This window comes from Mirounga leonina, unplaced genomic scaffold (genome assembly GCF_011800145.1).
Source record: "Mirounga leonina isolate KUSES-001 unplaced genomic scaffold, KU_Mleo_1.0 Mir_82, whole genome shotgun sequence".
Taxonomy (NCBI): domain Eukaryota; kingdom Metazoa; phylum Chordata; class Mammalia; order Carnivora; family Phocidae; genus Mirounga; species Mirounga leonina.
The window spans coordinates 21,890,191-21,912,257 of record NW_023270825.1 but is presented as its reverse complement, the minus strand read 5'-3'; the positions used below and the strand labels follow the sequence as shown (position 1 = coordinate 21,912,257).

Here is a 22,067-nt window from a genome sequence, read left to right as displayed (position 1 = left end):
TAAAATAAAATAAAAAGCAAATGAAGACCAATTTTGAAAATTCCGTAAGCAGACAAAACCAGTCCAGTCATACAAACAAAGCTCAATTCAACTCATCTTGCAAGACCAACCTGATCTGGGTCATTTCCTGTTCATGTGTCTGGAAACCATAATCAAAACTTCCCAACATTGATTTGAGGCAACCCCTGAACACCTCCCTATCATTTAAGAAAATTCCAATATTATCAGCTTTCTGTAAATCACGCCTTTACAGGAAATCATCTCTCATTCCTTAAGATTTTTTTCTGAATTTTCCCATCTTATATCTTCCAATTCCATTTTAGGTTGAAGTTCTTTCAAACTACATACAGTGACAAGTGTTAACTAGACTTATTGTGGTGATCATTTCACAATATATACAAATTGTTACGTTGTATACCTGAAACTAATATGATGTTATATGTCAATTATATCTCAATAAAAGAAAAAAAAAGAATGTAAGTAAGGAACTTCCCCCAACCAGATCACCCAACATGAGAAGCTGATCTGAGAGAAAAAGCTGACACTCAAAAAGAGCAGAGACAAAAGACTTAGCAAGCAATGAAGGTTTCTAAAGTCCCTGGATCCATCCAACTGTCCCTGAGGTAAGTTTCATTCCAATCATTTCTAGGGTTTGGTTATACTGGCCAATAAATTCTACTTTTTTTTTTTTTTGGTCAACTAATTTGAATTTGTCACTTGCAGAGCTTTGACAAATTGATGACAGGTTCCTGGGGGGAGTCATATCTTTGTGAATTTCGTTTCACGGCTTTAACACCTCCCGTTGCGCCCAGCACAGGTTTTACCCTGCAAAGAACAGAATCCCAATCAATAGTTGTCAGAGTTATGATTCCTCAAATTTCCATTAAAATTCTGGCATATTATATAAGACACCACAAATATTAATGAAATTATTATATGCAGGAAATCATGAGCAAGTTCAGAGTCTCAAGATATATTATTACATCGGTTAAGTCACCTGTTTTCAGGAACTAAATGCACATATTTAACCCATTGCAAATATATCTCTTGTCATTAACAGGCCATTGCCTACATAAATCATTCATATCCTTTACTACCTTCTCACAATGCAAAGTACTTGATATAAATGTGTTTAAATTTTTTTTCATTCCACATTAACACACTGCCAAGCATATTTTATATAACATATATCTGTATGTATATATATGTATATATATACCTATATAAATATTGGGATCAATATTGTATCTGTATGTATATATATGTATATATATACCTATATAAATATTGGGATCAATGTAAGTTAAGTTAAGATCAAATATAAGTTAATCTCCACTGCTATATAGATATAGGTATATATATAGTTTTAACCAACTCCTGGAAAGTTTATTTATTGTACTTAAAAAACCTGGGGCATAAATATAACAAAGTAAAACTTTGCTCCACAGTCTCAATAGGGCCTTTTCCATGAATTCTGTGTGTGACTTGTTCACGAATATGGAAAGTATCTGAAGATTTTCTTCTAACTTGTCTTGATTTCCTTGAAGACTCTGGCACACAGCATGAGATTAAAATAACCTGGCATCGCTGGCGTCTTTACCCACAAATACCAAGGAATAAATATTAGAATGATGGATTCTCTTTCCCTTGTCAACCGTGAATGTGTTCCAGCCAGGGGCAAGGTCTAGAGAGTAATTTTCCAAAATAAACAAACAGAACCAAAGAATAACTTTATTCTTTTATTCAAAGTTTATTAAAATACAAGAACAAATTTTAAAAGCACACATACCACTCAGCACCAATATAATAACACTCTTTCTACTGATAATCTCCAAAGCATTTCTGTTTCTGCAACTGAGCAGCAGAGAAACACACACGTGCATTCTCACCACATTTACCCAGTACCCATAGCATCGTGCCCCAAATAGTCTCCTTGCCAGGGAGACAAAGATGGGCAGAGGAAAACTAATGTGACTACATCCAACCACTAACTGAGTCGGTGACTCTTTCATCAGTAGTTATCATTCGCACACTGGTCACCTCTGCACATCCCAGTCTCCCTCTCTGGGTGCCCGATTACTTGGGCTAGTGATAGAGTCTGGCGATAATGTGATGCAAAACTAAGTAAAACTGGCCAACATTCCCTACCCAATATCTTTTAATTGCTTTGGTTACAAAGTACTGGATACTTATGTCTTCATAGTCTCTCATCCTAATACACATAAAAAGTACATGGGCCAGTGACGTAGTCCGGAGAAGTCTTGAGAGAATTTCTATTTATTCCCCACCCCCTTCTGTGGGTTTCTTTCATTTATGTGTTTTCCTGTTTGCTTTGGGGGGAGAGGGGGGAGTTTTGAGCCCAAATAGTGACTTCATTTAACATCTCCTGGGTCCTTGAGATCTCCTCAGCAAATACTAAATAAACTCCCTGCAGCCCTGGTGCTAGTTCCGTCAGATGGGCAGCAAGCCCTGACTTGCATGAGCAGTCTTGTTTGGACATCTGTACATGTTGGCTTTCTATTGGTTCAGACTCGCCTTGAAACAGAGCTGGGTCTCTTAAGTCTGAGACCTTGCCTCTGCTGCTATCCACAACGTAAGGCGTTAAGAAGCGGCCCAATGTTCTCCTCATCCTAGTCATTCATTGACACCTAGCAGCCCTCTTCCATTGGTGAGAAGTTTCTTTTCAAATTCTCCCAAATCAGTTGACCCAATTCCCAGGGCCTAGCTCTTCTCAGTTAGCAACTTCCTGACTCTCCCAGGCCCTACTTCCTTCTTACATGGAGGACCTCAAGATACTACCAAGAGAATGCTGATCACCAAGCAGAGATCCATACTTATGCCCCATTCTGGATGTACATATGAAACCTAAGTTTGGATTCTATTTTTAAGATAAAGGAGAAAGTTGGACTATAACTAAAAACATTTTGCTCTGATTTTTGGCAATATCATTTTAAGTTCCTGGAATTGGAATTCTTACTGTTAATCTCCACTGCTGAGAGACATGACATTGGACATGTTCTGAAAGCTCTACGTGCTGGAGAGGTTTCCATTAACTCTTCAATGGGACAGAAATTGGTGTCTACATTTTCCCCTTTGCAATGGCCATATGATTCTAATTAAGCTAATTTTCCAAACCATCAGTCAGCTTTACGGATTGGAAAGTCCTGTACATCAGTGCATTCCTTTTGCTGTGGATATAACCCATAGGGCATGCTAAGAGCACCTTGTATCCAGCTGGGAATTCTCCCAAAGGCATAGTTTTGTCTTTAACATGCCCTCTGGTATTTTATGCAGCAAGGCAGTACCCACACATGACCTCACCATGTTTCATATTTTTTATTCAAGAGCCCAAATAGTGAAATACACTTCAGGCAAAATAAAAGACAGCAGGCTTCTCTTCTTTCCTTGGTCATAGAATAGGCATTTTCTGCTTAATGGCAGAATTTAAATCAATAGGTCATTTAGAACTTGATATTACCAAAAATCAAGGATACATTCTATAAACAAGGTGAAGACATAGTACCAGAGATCCAAAACATGAATATAAAAAGTCATATAAGTTAAACGACTGTCACTTTAGCTATACAAAGAACAGTTACTAGTCCGCCTCTAAGGAGGTCAGTTACATTTTAATATCTATATCAAACATTTCTACATTATTGTGTGGGCATTTCATTCACGCCCATTCAAGAAAGTCGTTGTTGATTCCACTAAAATTTTCTCTACGCAATAAAATAAAGTAAGTTTGAATAGTTCCAAGACATACATCTTTCAAACACAATGTTTGAGTAAATCCAGATGCTATGATAATATCTAAAATCTCTTGGAAACTATTTCAATAATAGACAAGCTAATTCAGTTTAAAAGGCTAAACTGATAGCTCCATGTAAACACAGCCTGTGGGGGAGGGGATGTTTAAGTCTCAATTGTTCAAAGGAACATACTTTACAAAGTATGTTTGAACAATTGTTCAAATGAACATACTTTACAAAGACAAGGTAGGTGGGGTGGGTATTAACAATCTAATAATTTCTCTGAGCATACCAGCTAAGCATTGATTCTCTTCTACTTCAGATAATGAGTTCTTGTTATATTCATAAAAGATACATCATAGGAAATCATAAAAAATCATGTTGAGATAAATAGGTTACATAATTACAGGCTTATCATAACTCTGGTAACACCAAGCCATTCTACATACTGTAGGATTCCTGAGCTTTGTCAATTCACTTTCTTCATTGGCCCCTAACTGCCTTTCTTCCAGAAAGTCTTCTATGTTCTATTGAACATATCTTTTTCCCTGATATTCAGCCTATGCCTTTGTATATTTACTTCCACTGCTTCATTTTTCCATTGGAATATCCTCGTGGAGAGGAATTGCACACACACGACCTTCTCTTTTCCTTAAACATATATCACGACTGGGTGCTTTTTCCATCATCCTTTTTCCCAGACAACTAGCACTGCCTTAGCCAAATCTCATCCCCCCACCAGCTTCTCTAACATCCTGTTCCATTATAGTACATGTAGAACAAAGGGGAAGTTTAAGGACAACAGGGCGAGTGAGCTGCAACCAAGTTTTCATTTTACTTTTCTCGGGTACCACATAATCTTGACACCATTTTAAAGATAAAATTCAAGGGGGCTCACTGAGTAGTCTGGAGTATATAGTTTAATGACTACGAACTCTGAAATAATCTGTTTTCCGTGGGAATTTCCAGAAATTTGTTAGATGATGCCACATTTTCAAAATTTGCTTTGTTTCTTTGCAGGTGTATTTTATAGAATTTAAGACACTGGGAAGCTTAAATGTTGCTGTAAAAAAAACAATCAGTTAAAAGAGTACATTAATACCTAAACAATAAACTAGTGATATGACTGATACATTGTTCCAGTTCTGTTTTTTTTTTTTTTTAATATACTTTTTGTTCTTACACACTCAGTTTCCACCTTTTCCTTATTTCAGGCAACTAGTTCCGGAAGATATTTTCAACTTGAGATTTTTTTTTTTCTATGACTTTTATTGTATGATTCAATCATTAATGGAATGGTCATAAGAACCTTTGATTGTACATATCAATACAACCATGTACTGTGATTTGACAGCATCCTCAAATTTACAATAAAAAATTTATAATACAAAATTAATTGGTCTATTCTTTGGGGGTTATGATATTTAGATATTATATTATAGGTAAAACTATAGTATCTTTAAAGAGAAATGTGTGTATATATATATATATACACTGTGTGTGTATATATATATATATACATTGTGTGTGTGTGTGTATATATATATATATATATAGCATTATAATGATGATAGAGGCCTTAGATTACTAGACCTCAGCTAATTGGAACAAAGGAAGACCCAGTCCAAATTTAAATGTAAATGGGAATTCCATTTCACCAAATTCCATGCCACTGAGGGTTGCCTTATATCAAAGCCTCCAAAATTATTAATGAGAATTGTCTCAAACTAACTTTCTATTCCTCTATTTTGTAACTGAAGAAATCTTGCTTATTTGCACCTATTATTCATTATAGTTCACCTACTTTGGGAGGAGAACAGTGCTATAGCTGAATGGCTAGGGCACCTTCCTCCCACAGCAGCTGAGAATATATTTATATATATTATAAAGACTATATTATGAAGAATGTACTCTCCAGCTCAGCCACCGTTATGGAGACTAAGACCAAGAATGAGTGGGGCCACATCATAATTGTAGGAATGGAGAGGGACAGACCAGCACCACTGGACCTGCTGGTTTTACATTTAATCAGTATCACGGGGTATAATTCACCCACTGAAAATATACATACCACAAACCTGTTTCAAAAAGTAATTATTTCTACCAAAGAATCCTCATAATTACAAATAATGAAGTGTGGGGTTCTTTTTTCTCCCCTTTCCATCCCCTTTTCTCCCTCAATTGAGGAGTATATGATAAATCCATTGATTTCATATGTATATTCTCAATGCTAATTTCAGTTGAGCTGTTTCTTTTTCTGGCCCATATATGTTTTATGTTTCCATGTTTCTGTGACTAACAAGTTAGTCCCACTCTCTATAGCTTCAAGGTGAAACTCTGTGAAGCCTCCTCATCTTTCTGCCTCCTGTCCCTAGCTTGTCAATTTGATTTTCTTCTAGGGCTTTCCCCACCTGCCTAGAAAGGAACCCGAAGATTTCAGATAATCATCCTCATCCTCCAGGTAGGGCTCATTCTTGATATCTGCAAATATACCTGTGAGTTCTGGGATGTTTAGACTGGCATAGAGCACCACAAGGCTAGAAACTAGAACAGCAGAGACTACTCAAACACTGTTAAACACAAAAGCCTTAACCACAAGGACTGGGCTCAAGGACTCGTTATAAGTAAATATTTGGGAACTTTCCAGATGGGCTCTATCCGTGCTGAATAAAGTGTAGGCAATACCCCTTATACTAATAAGGGCAATAGTTCCCTAACATAGTAGTTATTCAGGTAAGTCTTTTCTTCAAGTCCCAAAGCATGCATCAGCTGTATTACTTCTTTCCCAAGGCAGAATGAACACATGTTGAAACAGGGCTTCTTCCTCTCCATCTTGGGATCTTTTCACTCAGGGCTTCTCACTAGGAAGAGATGTGCTGGGGTACTATTTAGCCAAATGCCATTTGAGTGGTAAAAGGAGTATGGAGATGTTAGAGGTTTATGTTCTTCTGACATGTAAATTCCTGTCTTTCAACAAGACAATGGGACTCAGTTGCAATAGTAGATTCAGTTCTCAGTTTCCTTTCCTTTACATAATTTAAAAAACAAAAACAAAAAACTCTTTTACAATCATACCTTTAACCAGCTAATCTAGATTTCATCTTTTGCTGAAATTCTTCTCCAGCCAACGCCGGACTTCTTGAAGGTTGTAGCAGAAGGGGCCCTTTCCTCCCAGATAAGCAATTTTCTGTCTCTGCACAATACACACACGTTCAAAGGCTACCCCATAAGCTACATTGGCATTATTGTCCATGCGGTCAGCCACAACTTGGCACTGGGGCGGCAAGGAGAAACGCTCCAGAAGCTGGTGGGCTGCTGCACATCGGTCTTCCTGGTTCCTGTGCTTCTTCACTTCAAAAGACAAAGAAGAATCACCAGGCACTGCCCAACCATCTGAAGGATGAGCCTCATCAATGTAGACCAACAGGAAGTCAGCCACTGACGAGAACTCTTCCACCAGTTTGCTGAAGGCTGGCAGCTGGCTGGTAAAAGGAGGTCAAGTGGCTGAGCCAAAGTTGACCACCAGTGGGCGCTCAGGGCTGGCAAAGTCAAGAAGGTGGCACTCCGCTCCATCAACCATCTTCACCTGGGCACCATTTCTACTGTTGTCACCTCCTTCAGAATTGGAGACATGTACCACACTGGAATTGGGGGCATCTTCACCCAATTTCACCTGGTGGTGAAAAAAAAAAAGGGAGAGAATACCGTATGAAATGCGTTGTTACTCCATTTCACTCTATACAAAAACAACTGGCTCTAATCAAATGTGGTATTCCTTTATAGGATGTAATAAACCTATATTGATTTAAGTAAAGAGGCATCATGGCAGGTAATGTAAAGAAAGTCCCTAAAAAGAGTAGAAGTCTTTTTCATTCTGTAGAGTCACTGAGACTAATTGTTTTCAGCATTGAAGGCATCTCAGTTAACTCTCTTCATCATTACGTTGAGGCTGGTATTCTTTATTACCCTTGCTTTGCCGTCAATGGTTAGCACGCATTGTATAACAAATGATTAACTGACTTCATTTTAAAAGTTAAAAGTGAATGGTCTAGTTTAAGAGAAATTATCAGAGTTGTGGGAGTTAGGTACCTCCATCTGAATTCCCACTGATGAATCCCAAAATACTTGGGAAAGACCTTTATATTCTTGCATGATGCTAATTCATTTAATCTCAACCAATGGACAATGATCCCAATGAAGTGTATTTCTGTCCAGAGCTAGAAAACCCGGGCTCTGCCATTTACTGGAAGGGCTACTTCCACTTTACTTCTTCAGTGCCTCAGCTTTTCCATCTGTAAAATGGTGATGCCTTCCTTGGACAGTTATAGGGTGATAACATAAGAAAATGAGCTCTTGTACACTACAAATCATTGTGTGGGTATAGGTTCCATCATTAAATGTCACCCAAACATGTGAAACAGCATATCATCTTTCTGGGAAATTCTATGTTTTAAAAAAAGATTATCCTTAGAAGTGATTTGAGCTCTTCTCTATATGATGTCCTTCCTGGAGGTTTCTCGAGCTGCTACTTACTTTCAGGTTCCTACAACAGGAACCTCACCATTTCCATAAAACAAATGAAATAACAAAAACATACAATTATTCCAGAATTCTTTTAATTCCTCATTTTTCATGTGTTTTTGGTTTGGTTTGTTTTCTTGTTTTTATCTAGGAAATCACAAACCATTTACTAGTCTGTCATACATTCTATTAACGAGCACCTCTGAACTAAAAAATATTCAGGCAGGTAGAGAAGAAGGTATGCAAGAAAATTGTTCCACATTCCCCTTTGCAAGTGGTTTAAATAGCTGAACACAGACTGAAGGAAAGTTTGCTGGCCTTTGGATCTGTAAATTGATGATAAAAAGCTGGCAACATAAAAGAACCAATTACTTCAGTTTGAATTAACACAATCGGATCTTCCCCTAGAATGGTTTAATCAAAGCCAATAACATTAGGGACAACTTACAACAGCCCAATTGATTTTTATACACTATACTTAATATTACAAAACACTTCCAACTGGATCGACTTATTCCCTTCATATAAATTCAGCCACACATAACACTGCTAGTAATTGAAGTCACTTAGAAGTAAATTGTTAAAAACTCAACAATCCAAACTGATGTAAAATATACTCAAGGGCTTTTATTCATAAGCTTCTATCTAATGTGAATGCGTAACTCATTTTAACTGTAGAGAAAGAAGTAAAGAAGTTCTTTCTCCCTTCTGAAAAATCCTAGCAATGCAGATTTGAAATGACACAATTAGTTTTCCTAAAAAATCTTAGAATAACAACCTTCTTTCTTAGAAAAGGAAGCTGTTGGTATGATTTAAATAAGTACGTTTGTTTTCAGTTACTATCAGGGAGAAAGTTACTTTATTTATATTAATTTTCTTGGTTAATTTGCAAGTTACACTAGATGGAGAAATTTAATAAGCTACTTCCAGCTGGGTTATTTTATACGAGGTAAAATAATACCTCATTTATCTCTGAGGTATTAAAATATACTTACAATTTAAAGATACACATTTTAAAGGTATTATAAACTTTTTTTAAAAAAGATTTTATTTATTTTTCAACAGAGAGAGAGAGAGACAGCGAGAGAGGGAACACAAACAGGGGGAGTGGGAGAGGGAGAAGCAGGCTTCCTGCTGAGCAGGGAGTCCGATGTGGGACTCGATCCCAGGACCCTGGGACCATGACCTGAGCCGAAGGCAGATGCTTAACGACTGAGCCACCCAGGCGCCCAGGTATTATAAACTTTTTAATCTATGGGTACTTCTTGTACTTCTTTGTAGATCTAGGTGGTGGGTAGCATTACCATTACCTTCTCGTTAGATTTTTCCCACTTAAAATACAGGTAATAATTCTAAGAGGGCTGCTTTCAATGATATTGCGCTGTGTTCCTCAATACACTGTGATATAAAGATCTGAATGCATTCAGACCAGTCTAAATCCATGAACTGTCATAGTGACTTCTTGTTAAGTGAGCAACCCATACACAGGAGAAAAATCATCTCTGGACTGTAGACTTATAGGTTCTTGGTAGGTGAAAACAAACCATCTGCTTGCTGGAGTCATTTTAAAGACCTCTGATGCCCCTGACTCTCACCCAGGCAGAGCTGCTGATCCTCGCATTATTCTTGATTATTCAACTGAATAATCTAATCTGATGCTTCAGTCACAGGTGACTCTCTTATTACCTGTAGTTAATTTTCTTGGAAAGTTAAAGCACCTTCTCCTTCTTTTTAGTGACACATAGTTCAGCCACATAATTCTTTCAAAATACAGACTAGTCCACGTCAGAAAATTTCAAACAAGTGTAATACATTCACTCTAAAATTAAAAATTAGAAAAGTTACCAAATACATAATGCTTGTGTGTGTGCGTGTGTGTGTGTGTGCGTGTGTGTGTGTGTGTGTGTGTGTGTGTGGTGCCTGCAGCAGGGTTGGCATTTTGTTAAGCTGGGAATTTTGTTGAATGAATAACTGAGTGAATAATAGCTGTTATACTCCTAGGAGTAGGGGTCAATGAAGAATTTTACACTTAATAATAATCTTGACCTGCAAAGAACACAACTGTGTTTGGGTGATGGATATGCTACTGAGTCAGATAATTTGGAAATGTGAATCCTGGAGCCCTATTGTAGAATTCCGTCATAATCAACACCAAATACTATCAATCTGTTCTTGATTATCTCAGCTGGTCCATGTATGAAATGATAGTATCCAATCCTCTTTATTTTGCTGAGCAGCCATGGGGCCCTACCGCAGATTGGAAGGTCATAAGTGGACATCCTGTTCATGAGGATGACTAGGTTAGAGAAAACGTGTAGGTAAGACCAATGATATTAATAAACCTATGAGGGGGGGGGGAAACACCTATTATTTGTGAGTTCCAATGTGAGTAGACCAGTAGTCTCCTCTTGTAAACCTCATCCACTAATTGTAAAGTTTGTCCATTTTGCTAAAACCTGCTGATGACAATTTAGCAATGATAAAAAAAAAATAAACTTCAGAAATTTAAAAAATGAAAGTTCCCTTTAACCTAAAAAAATAAACCTTTTAAAAGGACATTATTGTCCTTTCTCAATTGCCATTTGAGACCAATGTCATTTCTCATTTGATCTCTGTGACAATTAAATTCCTATTATGACCAGAATTTCAAATGAAGAGTTTCTTGGTTTGCTCAGTTATACGCCCTGCTGAGACGGAATGGGAGAATCACCATTGTCTTCAATGATGGAAGATTCTTTGCTTTCCCCAGGAGCAAAACATTCCTTGACAAAGAGCCAGGATGATGAAGAAAATAAAAGTTTGTCCCATAATAACATTTAGGCTGCAGGAAAGAAGCTCAACAAAAACAAGTTATCCCCTGGTACTCCCAAACTTTGTTTTAATTTCCCACAGTGGCACAGAAAGTCTCCTGGCCACAAGTTACCTATCATCTTAATTTCTCCTTCTTAGAGGGTTTGTGTTTGGTTTTTGTCCTTAATGAGACATATTTGCCAAAGAGGCATTCAAAAGGCATTTTTTACTCTTGCGGAAGAGTAATTAGGTCGGTACCTCTTTCCCTGCCAGCATTAGCTGCTCTAAAGAGAACCCTGCCCAGTATTTAATGCCCAAACACAAGAAGCATCATTTCCACTAATTGGTCTTGAAGTTCCGATGTTCCCAAAGGGTCCCTTTATTTTGCAAGGATCAGAAAGGACATACGTAAAATGTAATATCGTCATCACTGACTTTATCGCTCTCATCTGCGCTATTACAGTTGTCCTTTCTTATGTTTGTGTAATCAACATCAACACAACATCAACAAGGGAGGTAAATAAAGGGTTGCATTTTTACAATACAGGGCATCTCTGGGCAGAGCACAAATGTTGTGATAGCTATATTTATAAATATGAACAAGAGTGTAAATATATGGCATATAAATTGACTCCCTTGATGATGGTATTCCTTTTACTGACAGTGTTCAGTGCATGGGGAAAAGGATAATACTTCTTTAGCATGTGGACTGTGAAATGCAGGGCAAGGGAAAAAAAGAACCATTCATCAAGCAGAAGCTGGAAATAGAGCATATACTACTAACCTTGTTTTTTTTTTCCCCCTTTTCCACAGCCCAAGAAAGGCTTCTGGACAAAATATCACCTCATCTCATGGTAGGAAGTAAGGCAAATGATAAAAATGGTGGTGGGTATGTGGTAGAACAATATTTACACATCCTTCTTGCTAACCAAAGCCCTGGAATGGCTTTATTAACCATCAAGAATTTTCAAATTTTTTGAAATAATGACCAGAATGCATCAGCGGCCTTACAAACGTGGCCAAACAATTATTAAGCAGCAATTTACCCATTTACATTCAAACTGGCCAAATAAACCAGAGTTGAAGAATGAGCTACGTACTCTTTCCTCGATTCCCTTTTGGTCATTCTCTTTTTGATTTGTACCTTGAAAACCTTGATTTGTACCTGAGCTCTAGCACTTCCTAGTGGTTTATCCAAGTGATGGACAAGCTCTGGCTGTGGCCTCCTTTGTGTTCTTTTGGGACAATTTCTCTCTTAGGAGGGCTATTTTCCATTGTAGAAACTAGTATCAAAAGGTTTGAGGTGAATGAAGAGGAGAAGGATGTTAGAAACCCTTTCAAAACCAAAATTATATGTTCAAATGAATATGTTTTCTGTACTACTGCAGTATTTACCACGCAGAAGCTAAACTGCTTGTCAGCCTCTATACTGTGTGTTTACTTTTACACTTCATTTAGGTAGGAGCCAGACTCCCAGACAGGGTAGTTTGCTTATTGGTTGCATTTTTGAGTCTCGGAACACCAGCACAAGGATGCAGTGTTAGACGCGATGACACAGATTAGGAAAACTTAAAGAACACGCATCTGGTGTTCACCTCTGTCACAAGTTTCCGCAGACATTCTTTTTCATCAAAACCTTGCACGGAACTCCCTCTAACCGAGCGCAAGTTATCTTTAAAGGTTTCCCTCTGAAGTTAATTTTAACTCCCAGTCAATATTTTAACGTAGAAGGGTTGTTTTATTTGGTTCTGTTGCTTTCCTTGTGGCCTCCTATCGGAGCCAAACACAGGGATAGCACTTTTATAGCAATATCTTCCCAAATAGCTGACCTGCAACAGAGGGAATTAGAAAGGACGAGCCTAACGTATTACAGGTGCGCAAATCCCTCAGCCGGGAAAACTCTGCTTCTGCAGGTGGCGGTCTCAAAGTAACGCAAGTCAGGGTTGTGAAATACGACCCTGCATCACACAGAACCTCCTCCAGGGTGGCCCTAGATTGGCTCCACCCAAAGACAGTGTCGCAGATGACAACAGCAGTCAGGGAAGTGATTCAACCTCTTTCAGAGATTCGCCGTGACCCTTAAATGCCACCACAGCCACCACCACCTTGTCATACTTGGGAGACAGAAGGAGACCTAAAATCAAGGCAAGCTGTGTTCACAACGTTTCTATTCATTAGACACCCAGTCCAGTCTTGTCTCTGGATATATGGGTTCTTGAGTTGCTTCTTCTCATGGTATCTATTATATAAATCATAAAAAGCAAACATAATAACATCAGTTGTGAACTTGGTCACTAATCAAATCAATAGAAACAATATAGGAGAAGAATACATAAACCATATGCAAAAAAAAAAAAATCACTTGTCCTTGTCAATCTCTTGGACTACGAAACACAAAATATTGCAACACACTATATATTAGTGAAAAAAATAAATAATAAAGTTTATTGAAGAGGCATTTGGTTTTTTTTCCCCCTTTTTATTCCAATAAGCTGCTTAAGAGGAGACACACTCCTCTTGTGGGTAACAGCAGAGCCCCCATATTTTATGTGAGATATTTATACAAGGATATATGTGTATAAGTAAAATTCTCCCAACTGGTGACTTTCCTTTTATAGGCAAAAAGTCCATTATCTTTCAAAGAAGTAAGAGTTTAATATGCTGAGTTCAAGCCACTGGCACTGGCATGTTATCTTCCTAATGCCTACAAAATCCAGATATGGATGAGGGAACTTGCTAATAACGTCCCTGACATACGTGAGTGTGCATTCTCCACCCTCGTCCGAAGTCTTTTCTCCCACATCAAAACATAAAACTTTCACATTCAATGATACATTTGTGGGAATGAAATGGCCATCTCGATATCTCCCTCCCTCAATTCCCCTTTGCCCAGCATACATAACATTATATGGTTAGAACCTTAAGCATTGTTTCCTATTATTATAAAGGAACTTTTATTTACTAACAAGAGCTCTTACTATTCTCTGGCCTTAAGGACAATACATGCAGACGTTCTGCAGGTAACTTTTGATAACAAAGACATGCAATATAGTAAAACGCCCCTAATTCATGATGAATATTTCCTTCTTGAACACTTGTTTAATTTTCAGTGGAACAAGCTTACTCTGGATTCTTTGTGACTAGAAGTTACTTCTGTTCCTTTCCTGGTGCACAGATTTTATTTTTCTAGATTTTATTGATGGGGGATTCATTCCTCCCCCCCTCTCTGATTCTGAGTTTTAATCCTGTTTCTGAGGTGCCACTTGTCTATAATGTACCACTTCACTGGCTTCCATATGCCTCTCAAACTCCCTTCCCTGGCATCTCGGACAAGGTCCCCCTATACAGTTAGGGAAAACCAAGATTGTCTACTTTGACCACAACTTCTGCCAAATGAGTCCATTCTTCTTAATTAAGCCCAGAGATCTTTAGGACTCATGTGGGCATGGACAGAGGGGACAACCGACAAAGGACCAGTTCCCCTTTGCCCCTTGAGATTTGAGTTGGGGGTGTCCTACCAACATCTCCAAGCAGCCAAAAGGCTGGGATGTCAGTAAGTCTTAGAAACAAAGATCATCAAGTCTGGTCTTGAGAAGCAGCCCTGGGACATGAGTTCCGCAGCTAAGTAAGGTCACTGCTCCGGTGCTCAAGACACGTGTTATAACAGTTTTGAGACTGTAACGAACCATAGACTTATCTGCTCTTTCTAGGACAACTTGTTTCACTTTTGAGAAAGCAAATGTGGTTTCCCTTACAAAGTCTGGATTTCTGACAGCTAGTTCTCAGCTCTTTCTTTTTTGCAAATTGGTATCCGCTAACCCCGGGACTCGGCGCCTGATAACCACTTCAAAAGGGTTCAAATCAAATAAGTCACGGGGATGAAAAGTGTAGCATAGGGAATATAGTCAATAATTTTGTAATAACTTTGTATGGTGACAGATGGTAACCACACATATCATGGGGAACATTTCTTAATGTATATAATTGTCGAAACCCCATGTCGTACACCTGTTCATTGTATGTCAACTATCCTTCAATTACAAAAATGTCCATGTAGAGGAGGATGCTGCACGCAGGGCTGCCTTCATTAACTCTTACCTCTACCAGGAACGAGGGGGGCTATTATGCCAAATCACACCAGCTGTGACCATTTTGCTACATCTTGCCAACTCTGAGGGTTCTGAGTAGCATTTTCTTTTTTTCCCCTTGCTTTTCAGTGCCCGCCATTGAACCGTCTTTCCTAATGCGCCTCCACCTCTCATCAAGCAAACCCTCAAAATCCCAGTTTGTGACAAGAGCAGGTTAAACGCAGCAGTCTCCCCTCCCCCGACATTTTCCGACTTTTCCCCAAGTTATTTAACCGGCACAAACACCCTCTACTCCAAAATTGCAGCAAGACACGAATGACCCTATTAGAAAGCCTCCTTACTAAGCCACGCCGAGTCATTATGACTTAATACCTGTCAGCCCCAAATCTAACCTGTGTGACAGGTGTGGAAGGTGCAGGAAGGAGCTCCCTTGAGCATAACCTCCAGGCCCCCAAAGAGAGCTCCGTGATCCCAGCCCAGGGCTCCCCACGGCCTGCCGTCCCTAACTTGCCAACCCCTACCCCTGCTGATCACGGGAGAAGCCCCTGTCGCAGCAGCTCACCTGCTTGTAGGCATCGAGGAGGAAGCTTTTCCAGATGCAGCGCATTCCCTCTGAGGTCAGCATGCGCCTCCACTCCCCGCGAGTGGACTTGGAGCGGCTCAGCAGCAGCACCACGTGCTTGAGGAGAATGACCGAGTCATAGAGTGCCAGGAAGAGGCAGTTGGAGAAAAAAACTGGCAGAATTTGCAGTGTGATCAGCAAGTCTACGCTGAGGATGCCCATCTTCTCTGCCTCCCAGTCAGTTCCCTTGTGCGCTCTGGTTCCCCTTCACCCTCTTATTTAAAAGGGGGGTGGTGATAGAGGGGGTGGGGGAGATAAAGGGGAAGGCCGGGGGTGGGGGGAGAAGGAGAAAAACTAAATTAAAAGGAAGCCCAAGTTGTCTCCTCTTTCAAAGAAGCAGAAATGGTAAGACCAAGTCCAGTCTCTCCAGCCCAGCAGTTGGAGTGTGCCCATCAATTCATTCAATTCGGAGCTGCTGCTTTTTTTTTTTTTTTTTTTTTTCAGGATTTAAGATGTTAAAAAAAAAAAAAAAAAAACCACACACACACACACACAAACTGGCGTACCCGTTCCTAATCCAGTTACCCCTCTCAGAGTCGGTTAAAGACAGGCAGTTCTACTTTCATTTCCAAGCACCTATGAGACTGTGGCAGAGATTGCAAATTTTTCTTTAGCTTTTCATTGTCTCTATGTTCAGAAACGTAGACTGTTTCTTTCTTGAATTGCCAGAGTTTTAAAAAATGTGCTTTAAGGGTAGTTTTTCCCCTTCTTTACTCCGTTTTACACACACTTTCTGTTCTCCTTCTCCCAGGCTGTCTCTCTCTCTCCCTTCCCCAGGAGCGACTGACTCCTCTTTTCCTCACTCCCTCTGGCTTTTCCTTCGTGCTATCTGTCTGTGGTGCAAAGTGCCTCTCTCTCTGCAGCCCAGTGAGTCTCCCTGAAGCCTTTTATACATTCCCTGGCTAATTGCTGCAATAGAGAAATGAAAGCCTAATCTTGGTAAAGATCTTGACGTCATTGAGAAAGAGGGCTTTACTTTGGCCAGAACTGCAGTGAATAGAAAAGCAAAACTCAACAACTTTTTTTTTTTAGAAGGAGGGGGGGTAGAGGGACAGTGGAATTTTGCTTTGTGATTTAAAGAGAGGGAGAGAGAAAAAAAATTAATACTTTTGACGGTTTTCAGGAAATGCTTCCAGACTTTGGGAAAAGTAATTTAATGTAACGTGTAAATTGATAGGGAAACTCTCTCTCCTCTGATGATGATTATTGTTATTGTTCATTTATGAGGGGTTTTTGGAAAGAAAGGATTCTGGAAGGCAGGTAGAAAAGAAAAAGAGTACTCAGGGATGGTCTCTGTTCTATTTTTTAGAAGATGTGGATGCTTACATCTGGTCTTTATACCTTTATACTGTGACAGTTTCTCGTCAGATTTGTGACCTAGGTTCTTTAAATATTTTTGAGTCATGATCTTATTTAAGAAAATTCAAAGTGAGTTGTGAGGTGGAAAACTTTTAAACTCTTTGAGTACCATCACAGCATTTCTCTAAAGCTTTTTGCAGAAAATGAATACAAGTTTTCTTTTCAGTGTTACTGAAATTTCCAATGCAAAAAAGAAAAGAAAAAGAAAAAAAAAATCTTCCAGACACCATGAAAGTAGCTAGGTGACCAGACCTTCTTTTTGTTCAATTTTGCCTACATGCAGATTAAATTAAAACTTTCTATCAAGTGGCATTAAGATGCCATAAGACTGAGAAATAAATTTCTTTATAAGTGAGCTCTTTAAATTCTGCACTTCCCCTGCTTCTATTAACATAACCCTTAAGAGACCTGAAGCTTTAGGGAATCTTCCTTTTTCCTTGAAAAAAAAAATTTAATTAAATTTGTAGGTGGTTAGGAGCAGACTTTGAATTGGTTCAAGAGCCACACTGAACATTGCTCAATGGCTCGCCTCTGCCATTGGTTTCCAGGACCGATGTCTAGGCAGACAAGGCTTTGGCAGAATGCCATGACCCCCACCTCATTCTAGTTTTCCTTCCTCACTTACCTAACCAATCACCTCTAGGAATTATGTTTTCTTGGAAGAAGGAGTAGTAAGTACAGACACTGGGGTGGGGATACAGAATTTAAATTGAAAATTAATTAGCCAACTTTTCTGTGTACACAGTGCTCTCATTAAGCATGAGCTAAGCAGGAGATGCAAACCTGTGGTCAGTATATTTCTGTGTTTTGTCCCTGTGGCTATAACCTGCAAGATTACAAAATAATTTAAAAGTCTAGAGCAGGGGGTCATTAATTAGTGGGCCAATGGGCCAAATTCTGCATATATATGCATTTTATTTGGTTGGCCCAGTGCTTTTTGCCTTTAAAAAAATAATAATACAGTGAGAATGCTTTTAGTTTTCATGAGACCAGGGATTCCTATCTGCTTTCTCTATTGCTATCTTCCACCAGTTAGAACCATGCCTGGCAACGGAGTAAATTCAAGGAGGATGTACTGAATGGACCAATGGGCAGGGTATGCATTGCTCCACACTAGGGGGCACCATTCACATACAATATGATATGACTACGGTGCCCCAGAATTGTACACCTGGCTGCTCTTGGATGTGGCCCTTCCCATTGACACAACCCTGGCCATTCCCTATTATCTTAAAAACCTGATTCTTTCATCTTTCTCATCAGTTTAGCCCATTATGAACCTTGGATTTATATTCCATGGGCTAAATTTTGAGAGATTTCAGAGCTTAGAGAAATGAATATAAACCATAAAGAAAAATATTTTTCCTGTGACTAGTATACATTGTTGGCTAAAGAATATTATTCATATACATGATCTCCATTTACTCTATTCATTCTCTCAATCTTCTCAATGTCCCTATTGAAGAAAAAAAGACAAAAAGAGAGGGAAGTGACAACATGGCATTTTAACTAGTGTAAAAGGGAAAACTAAAGTGCCAGATGAAGTCCCACTCCACAATGACAGAAGGTCTGGAGTCAGGAAATGATGTTTCCACTCACTGTTCAAGCCTTAAAATCTTGCCCCTTCTCAGACATTCATTTTGACCTGTTTGAATGAAAGCAGTGCTCATTTAAGGCAGAGACTTTAGCAGCTATAAACCAATTCTTCCTCACTTGTCATTTGCTTTCAAGGAGAAAGATATGGTTAGAAATGGCAAGCTAAGGAGAGGGATTGGTAGAAAATCAGAAAAAATGTTTTCTTTTTAAATGCAAAGTTCAAGGCACATCCAAACTACAAATGGTTATAAATCTGAATGGCTTTTTTTTTTTTTTTGGTCTTTTTATTTTCCTTTCTCTTTCTTTCTTTCCTTCTTTCTTTCTTTCTCTTCTTTCTTTGGAAGTCAGATGTGTTTGAGGTTTTTTCTTTTTTTAAATAGAAGAACAAATAGACACATAGCCAACCTCTTCATATCATTTCTCAGATTTCTTCCATCACTTTTTTCAATGAATAAATGAATCACAAAACTGAGAGCCATTCTTTTACCTGTTAGACAACTTTTCCATTCTAGAAATTACATTTCTCCAAAGCTATTTTTTTTACACACAGTTTGCTTGTTCTAATTATTAACAGTATTCAGCATTTTGGTTTTCAAGTAATTATATACCCATGAAGTAAAAAAAAAATAACACATACGGTGACAGAGAATGATTTGTCCCATCATATAGATGAGAGAAAGTGGATCATGAAGTCTATAGAGTCAGAGCTCATGCTAGGATATTTTCCCTAAAGCTGAATCTCACTTTTTTCTTATGTAACTGTTTTGTGGGTCCTGGTCATACTCTGAAAATCGAAACCCTTGCCAAAAGCAGCTGTGCTAAATTATTTTACCTTCTAATTTGCAAAGGATATCTGGGATTTCACATCTGTTTAATATTGCCCCAATTCAAGCTCCTGGTTTAGATTTCATATGGTCATTTCAAAGGCTTGGATATCTTCGTGGCCGTATAAGTGTTCTTAGCAATTAACATTGTAATCAGCTAATTGCAAACCAATGTGTGGCATGTTGGTTGAATTTCTCCATACAACGTTGTACACAACGTTTCAAATTCTAAACAAAGGCAGCTTAGGGCAAAATGCTTTGGGTTTTTTAGTAAGTGCAGAAACGCTGTAAAATTGTTTGTGTTCTCTTTCTATAGTAAGAGAGCATCATGTCCATCATTGCTTCCTTCTGGTTGGAGAAATAATGTGAGTGGTAAGTCTTCCTTTGGTCTACTTTTTGACTCAAATTGAGACTGAGAACATGAAGGTGGATAATTTGAGAGCAGACTTGGAAATTTCAGGGGTGGAAGCTATCACTGCTATCTCGTTATTGTTTTATGAAGGAGCCAAAGTGCATCCAAAGAATTCTGTGGAGTTAATAATTCATGCTGTGGATTTTTAAGAAGTCTTGTTTCACAGAATTTTATTCCTTGTAATTCAAACAATTTATTAAATATAGTTTAAAAATGGAGTTTAATTCTTCCTTTATTAAAAGCTTGTCAAATAAATAGATTATAAATCAAAAAATGTCTGGTCAGGACAGGTGTGTTGGTTTGGGGTTTGGGAATATGACTGCCATATACACCACCCCCCAAATAGTGCAGTCCTTATCAGAGAAGGGAATCAAAAACTGCACGACCTTCCGTCTCTACTAACTCCTGGTTGTGCCCAAGAGGGAGTAATAATGAAGGGTTTGTACTACCACTACTGAATCATTCAGAATTCCCTGTGGGCCCAGCCATTTTACAAACGCAGCCGTGTTCCCTGCCTTGTGATGAAACAAGCTCAATGGATAAAATAGACAACCCCAGAGTAAACTCTGACACACCTTGAGCAAAGCAGCTTAGGGCTGGGGCAGAGAAGGCAGACGCTGTGGGAGGTATGAGCGTTCTATCCCAACAGCTGGTCTTAGGTCCCTTTGCAAGCCCTGGCAGAAAACACAGGCTGAGGTGTTAATGCACTTTTCCCTCAGGAACTGCTGCTACTCTTTTGTTTCCAGGCCACCTGCTGGTAAGGCAGAGAAGGAAAGGAAAAGGGAAAAGACAACAGGAAGGGGAAAGCAGAAATGAAGAGAAGGAAGATGAGGAGGGTGGAGAGGAGAAAGGAAGGGAGAAAAGAGAAGTTTCAATGAACTGGCTGCGGGAGGCTCTGAGCAAGAGAGCCAATTAATGCCAATTGTGGCAATGTTTTCTGTGAGGAAGACAGCTGTCCAGAAACTGGATGGAAGCCACCACCTCATTTCACAGAGGCCACGGAACAGCTGTTTAAAGACAACAGCCTTCATTTGCTATTGACCTGCTCTAGATCTAAATTGATGGCCAATGCCCACCCCCAGCTGCCCAAACCTCTCTGGTGCTATGAGGCTCTCTGAGTGTTATTTAGTTCGGGTAATAGTTTATTAACCTCTAGAGGCACCTAAGGCTGGTGGTGGGGAAGGCAGGAGAATAGAAAAGAACATTCTGTAAAGTGACCCAAGATGAACTCCTTCAGGACAAGGAGCTCTCAACATGAATACATTGAACGCATCCTCTTTTCCTAAAATTTGACTCAATGTCTTCTTTCTCCCTAAAACTTTGGCCCAATGTAGCAGACCAAAAGAAACAAAGGAAAACAGTCAAAAAGTCATCATCTTTGGAACAGCTTTTCTTCTACTTAGTTCCACTCTATAGCTCATAGGAAACCACCAGCTGACATTAAGTTTTAAAATAAAATAGGCCATTTTTTATAAACGGCTTTACAATTGCCTTTTAAAAAATCACTTATACATTGCCTCACTCATATACTGAGTACATGAACAGAGCATGACAAAATATATTAAGATTCATGCTGGTTCATGCAATTCCAGAGGCAATAGTACCTTGTTCCTACTGGGAGCAAAGGGTGCCACTCCTCAAGAATTGGTAGACACTAATGCACAGAGAAAATAAGCTAGATATTCTAATCTCAGTGGAGATAGTGAAACTAATAGAATTACTGTAGCATAAAAAAATCCACATTTCATATGGGGATAAAATACCTGCAATGAGGATGACTATACAATGAGATATGTTACCAAGGGAGGTTATGAAATGTTATCAGTGGGCTTATTTTCAAGGGAGGGAGGGAGGCTAATAAGACAATCTCTCAAAACCTTTTTAAGCCATGGTGCTCTTAAAATAATAGTTTAGAATAAGTTAATATGTAACAAATACATAAAACCATCCAACAGGGCTAATGGCAGAATACCATAATCATAAATTATTGCTCTGTTTCCATTTCAATTTTGAAGACACTTTTTTTTTTTGTACAATTAAGTAAAACCTTATGCTTTTCTAAAAGGTAGTAGACAGGAAAGCATTTGTTTGTTTTCTGCAGAC

General features: G+C 38.8%; 1 protein-coding gene across 1 annotated transcript in view; it reads right to left on the bottom strand.

Moving 5' to 3' along the window:
- Positions 1-1,726: 1,726 nt before the first annotated feature.
- Positions 1,727-22,067, bottom strand: part of DIO2 (iodothyronine deiodinase 2) — a 217,740-nt gene continuing 197,399 nt past the window's right edge. Inside the window, 3 exon segments of the mRNA XM_034993091.1 lie at positions 1,727-6,852; positions 6,855-7,425; positions 15,714-15,987. Coding sequence (XP_034848982.1) covers positions 6,830-6,852; positions 6,855-7,425; positions 15,714-15,935 — 816 coding nt within the window. The 5' untranslated portion in view covers positions 15,936-15,987 and the 3' untranslated portion in view covers positions 1,727-6,829.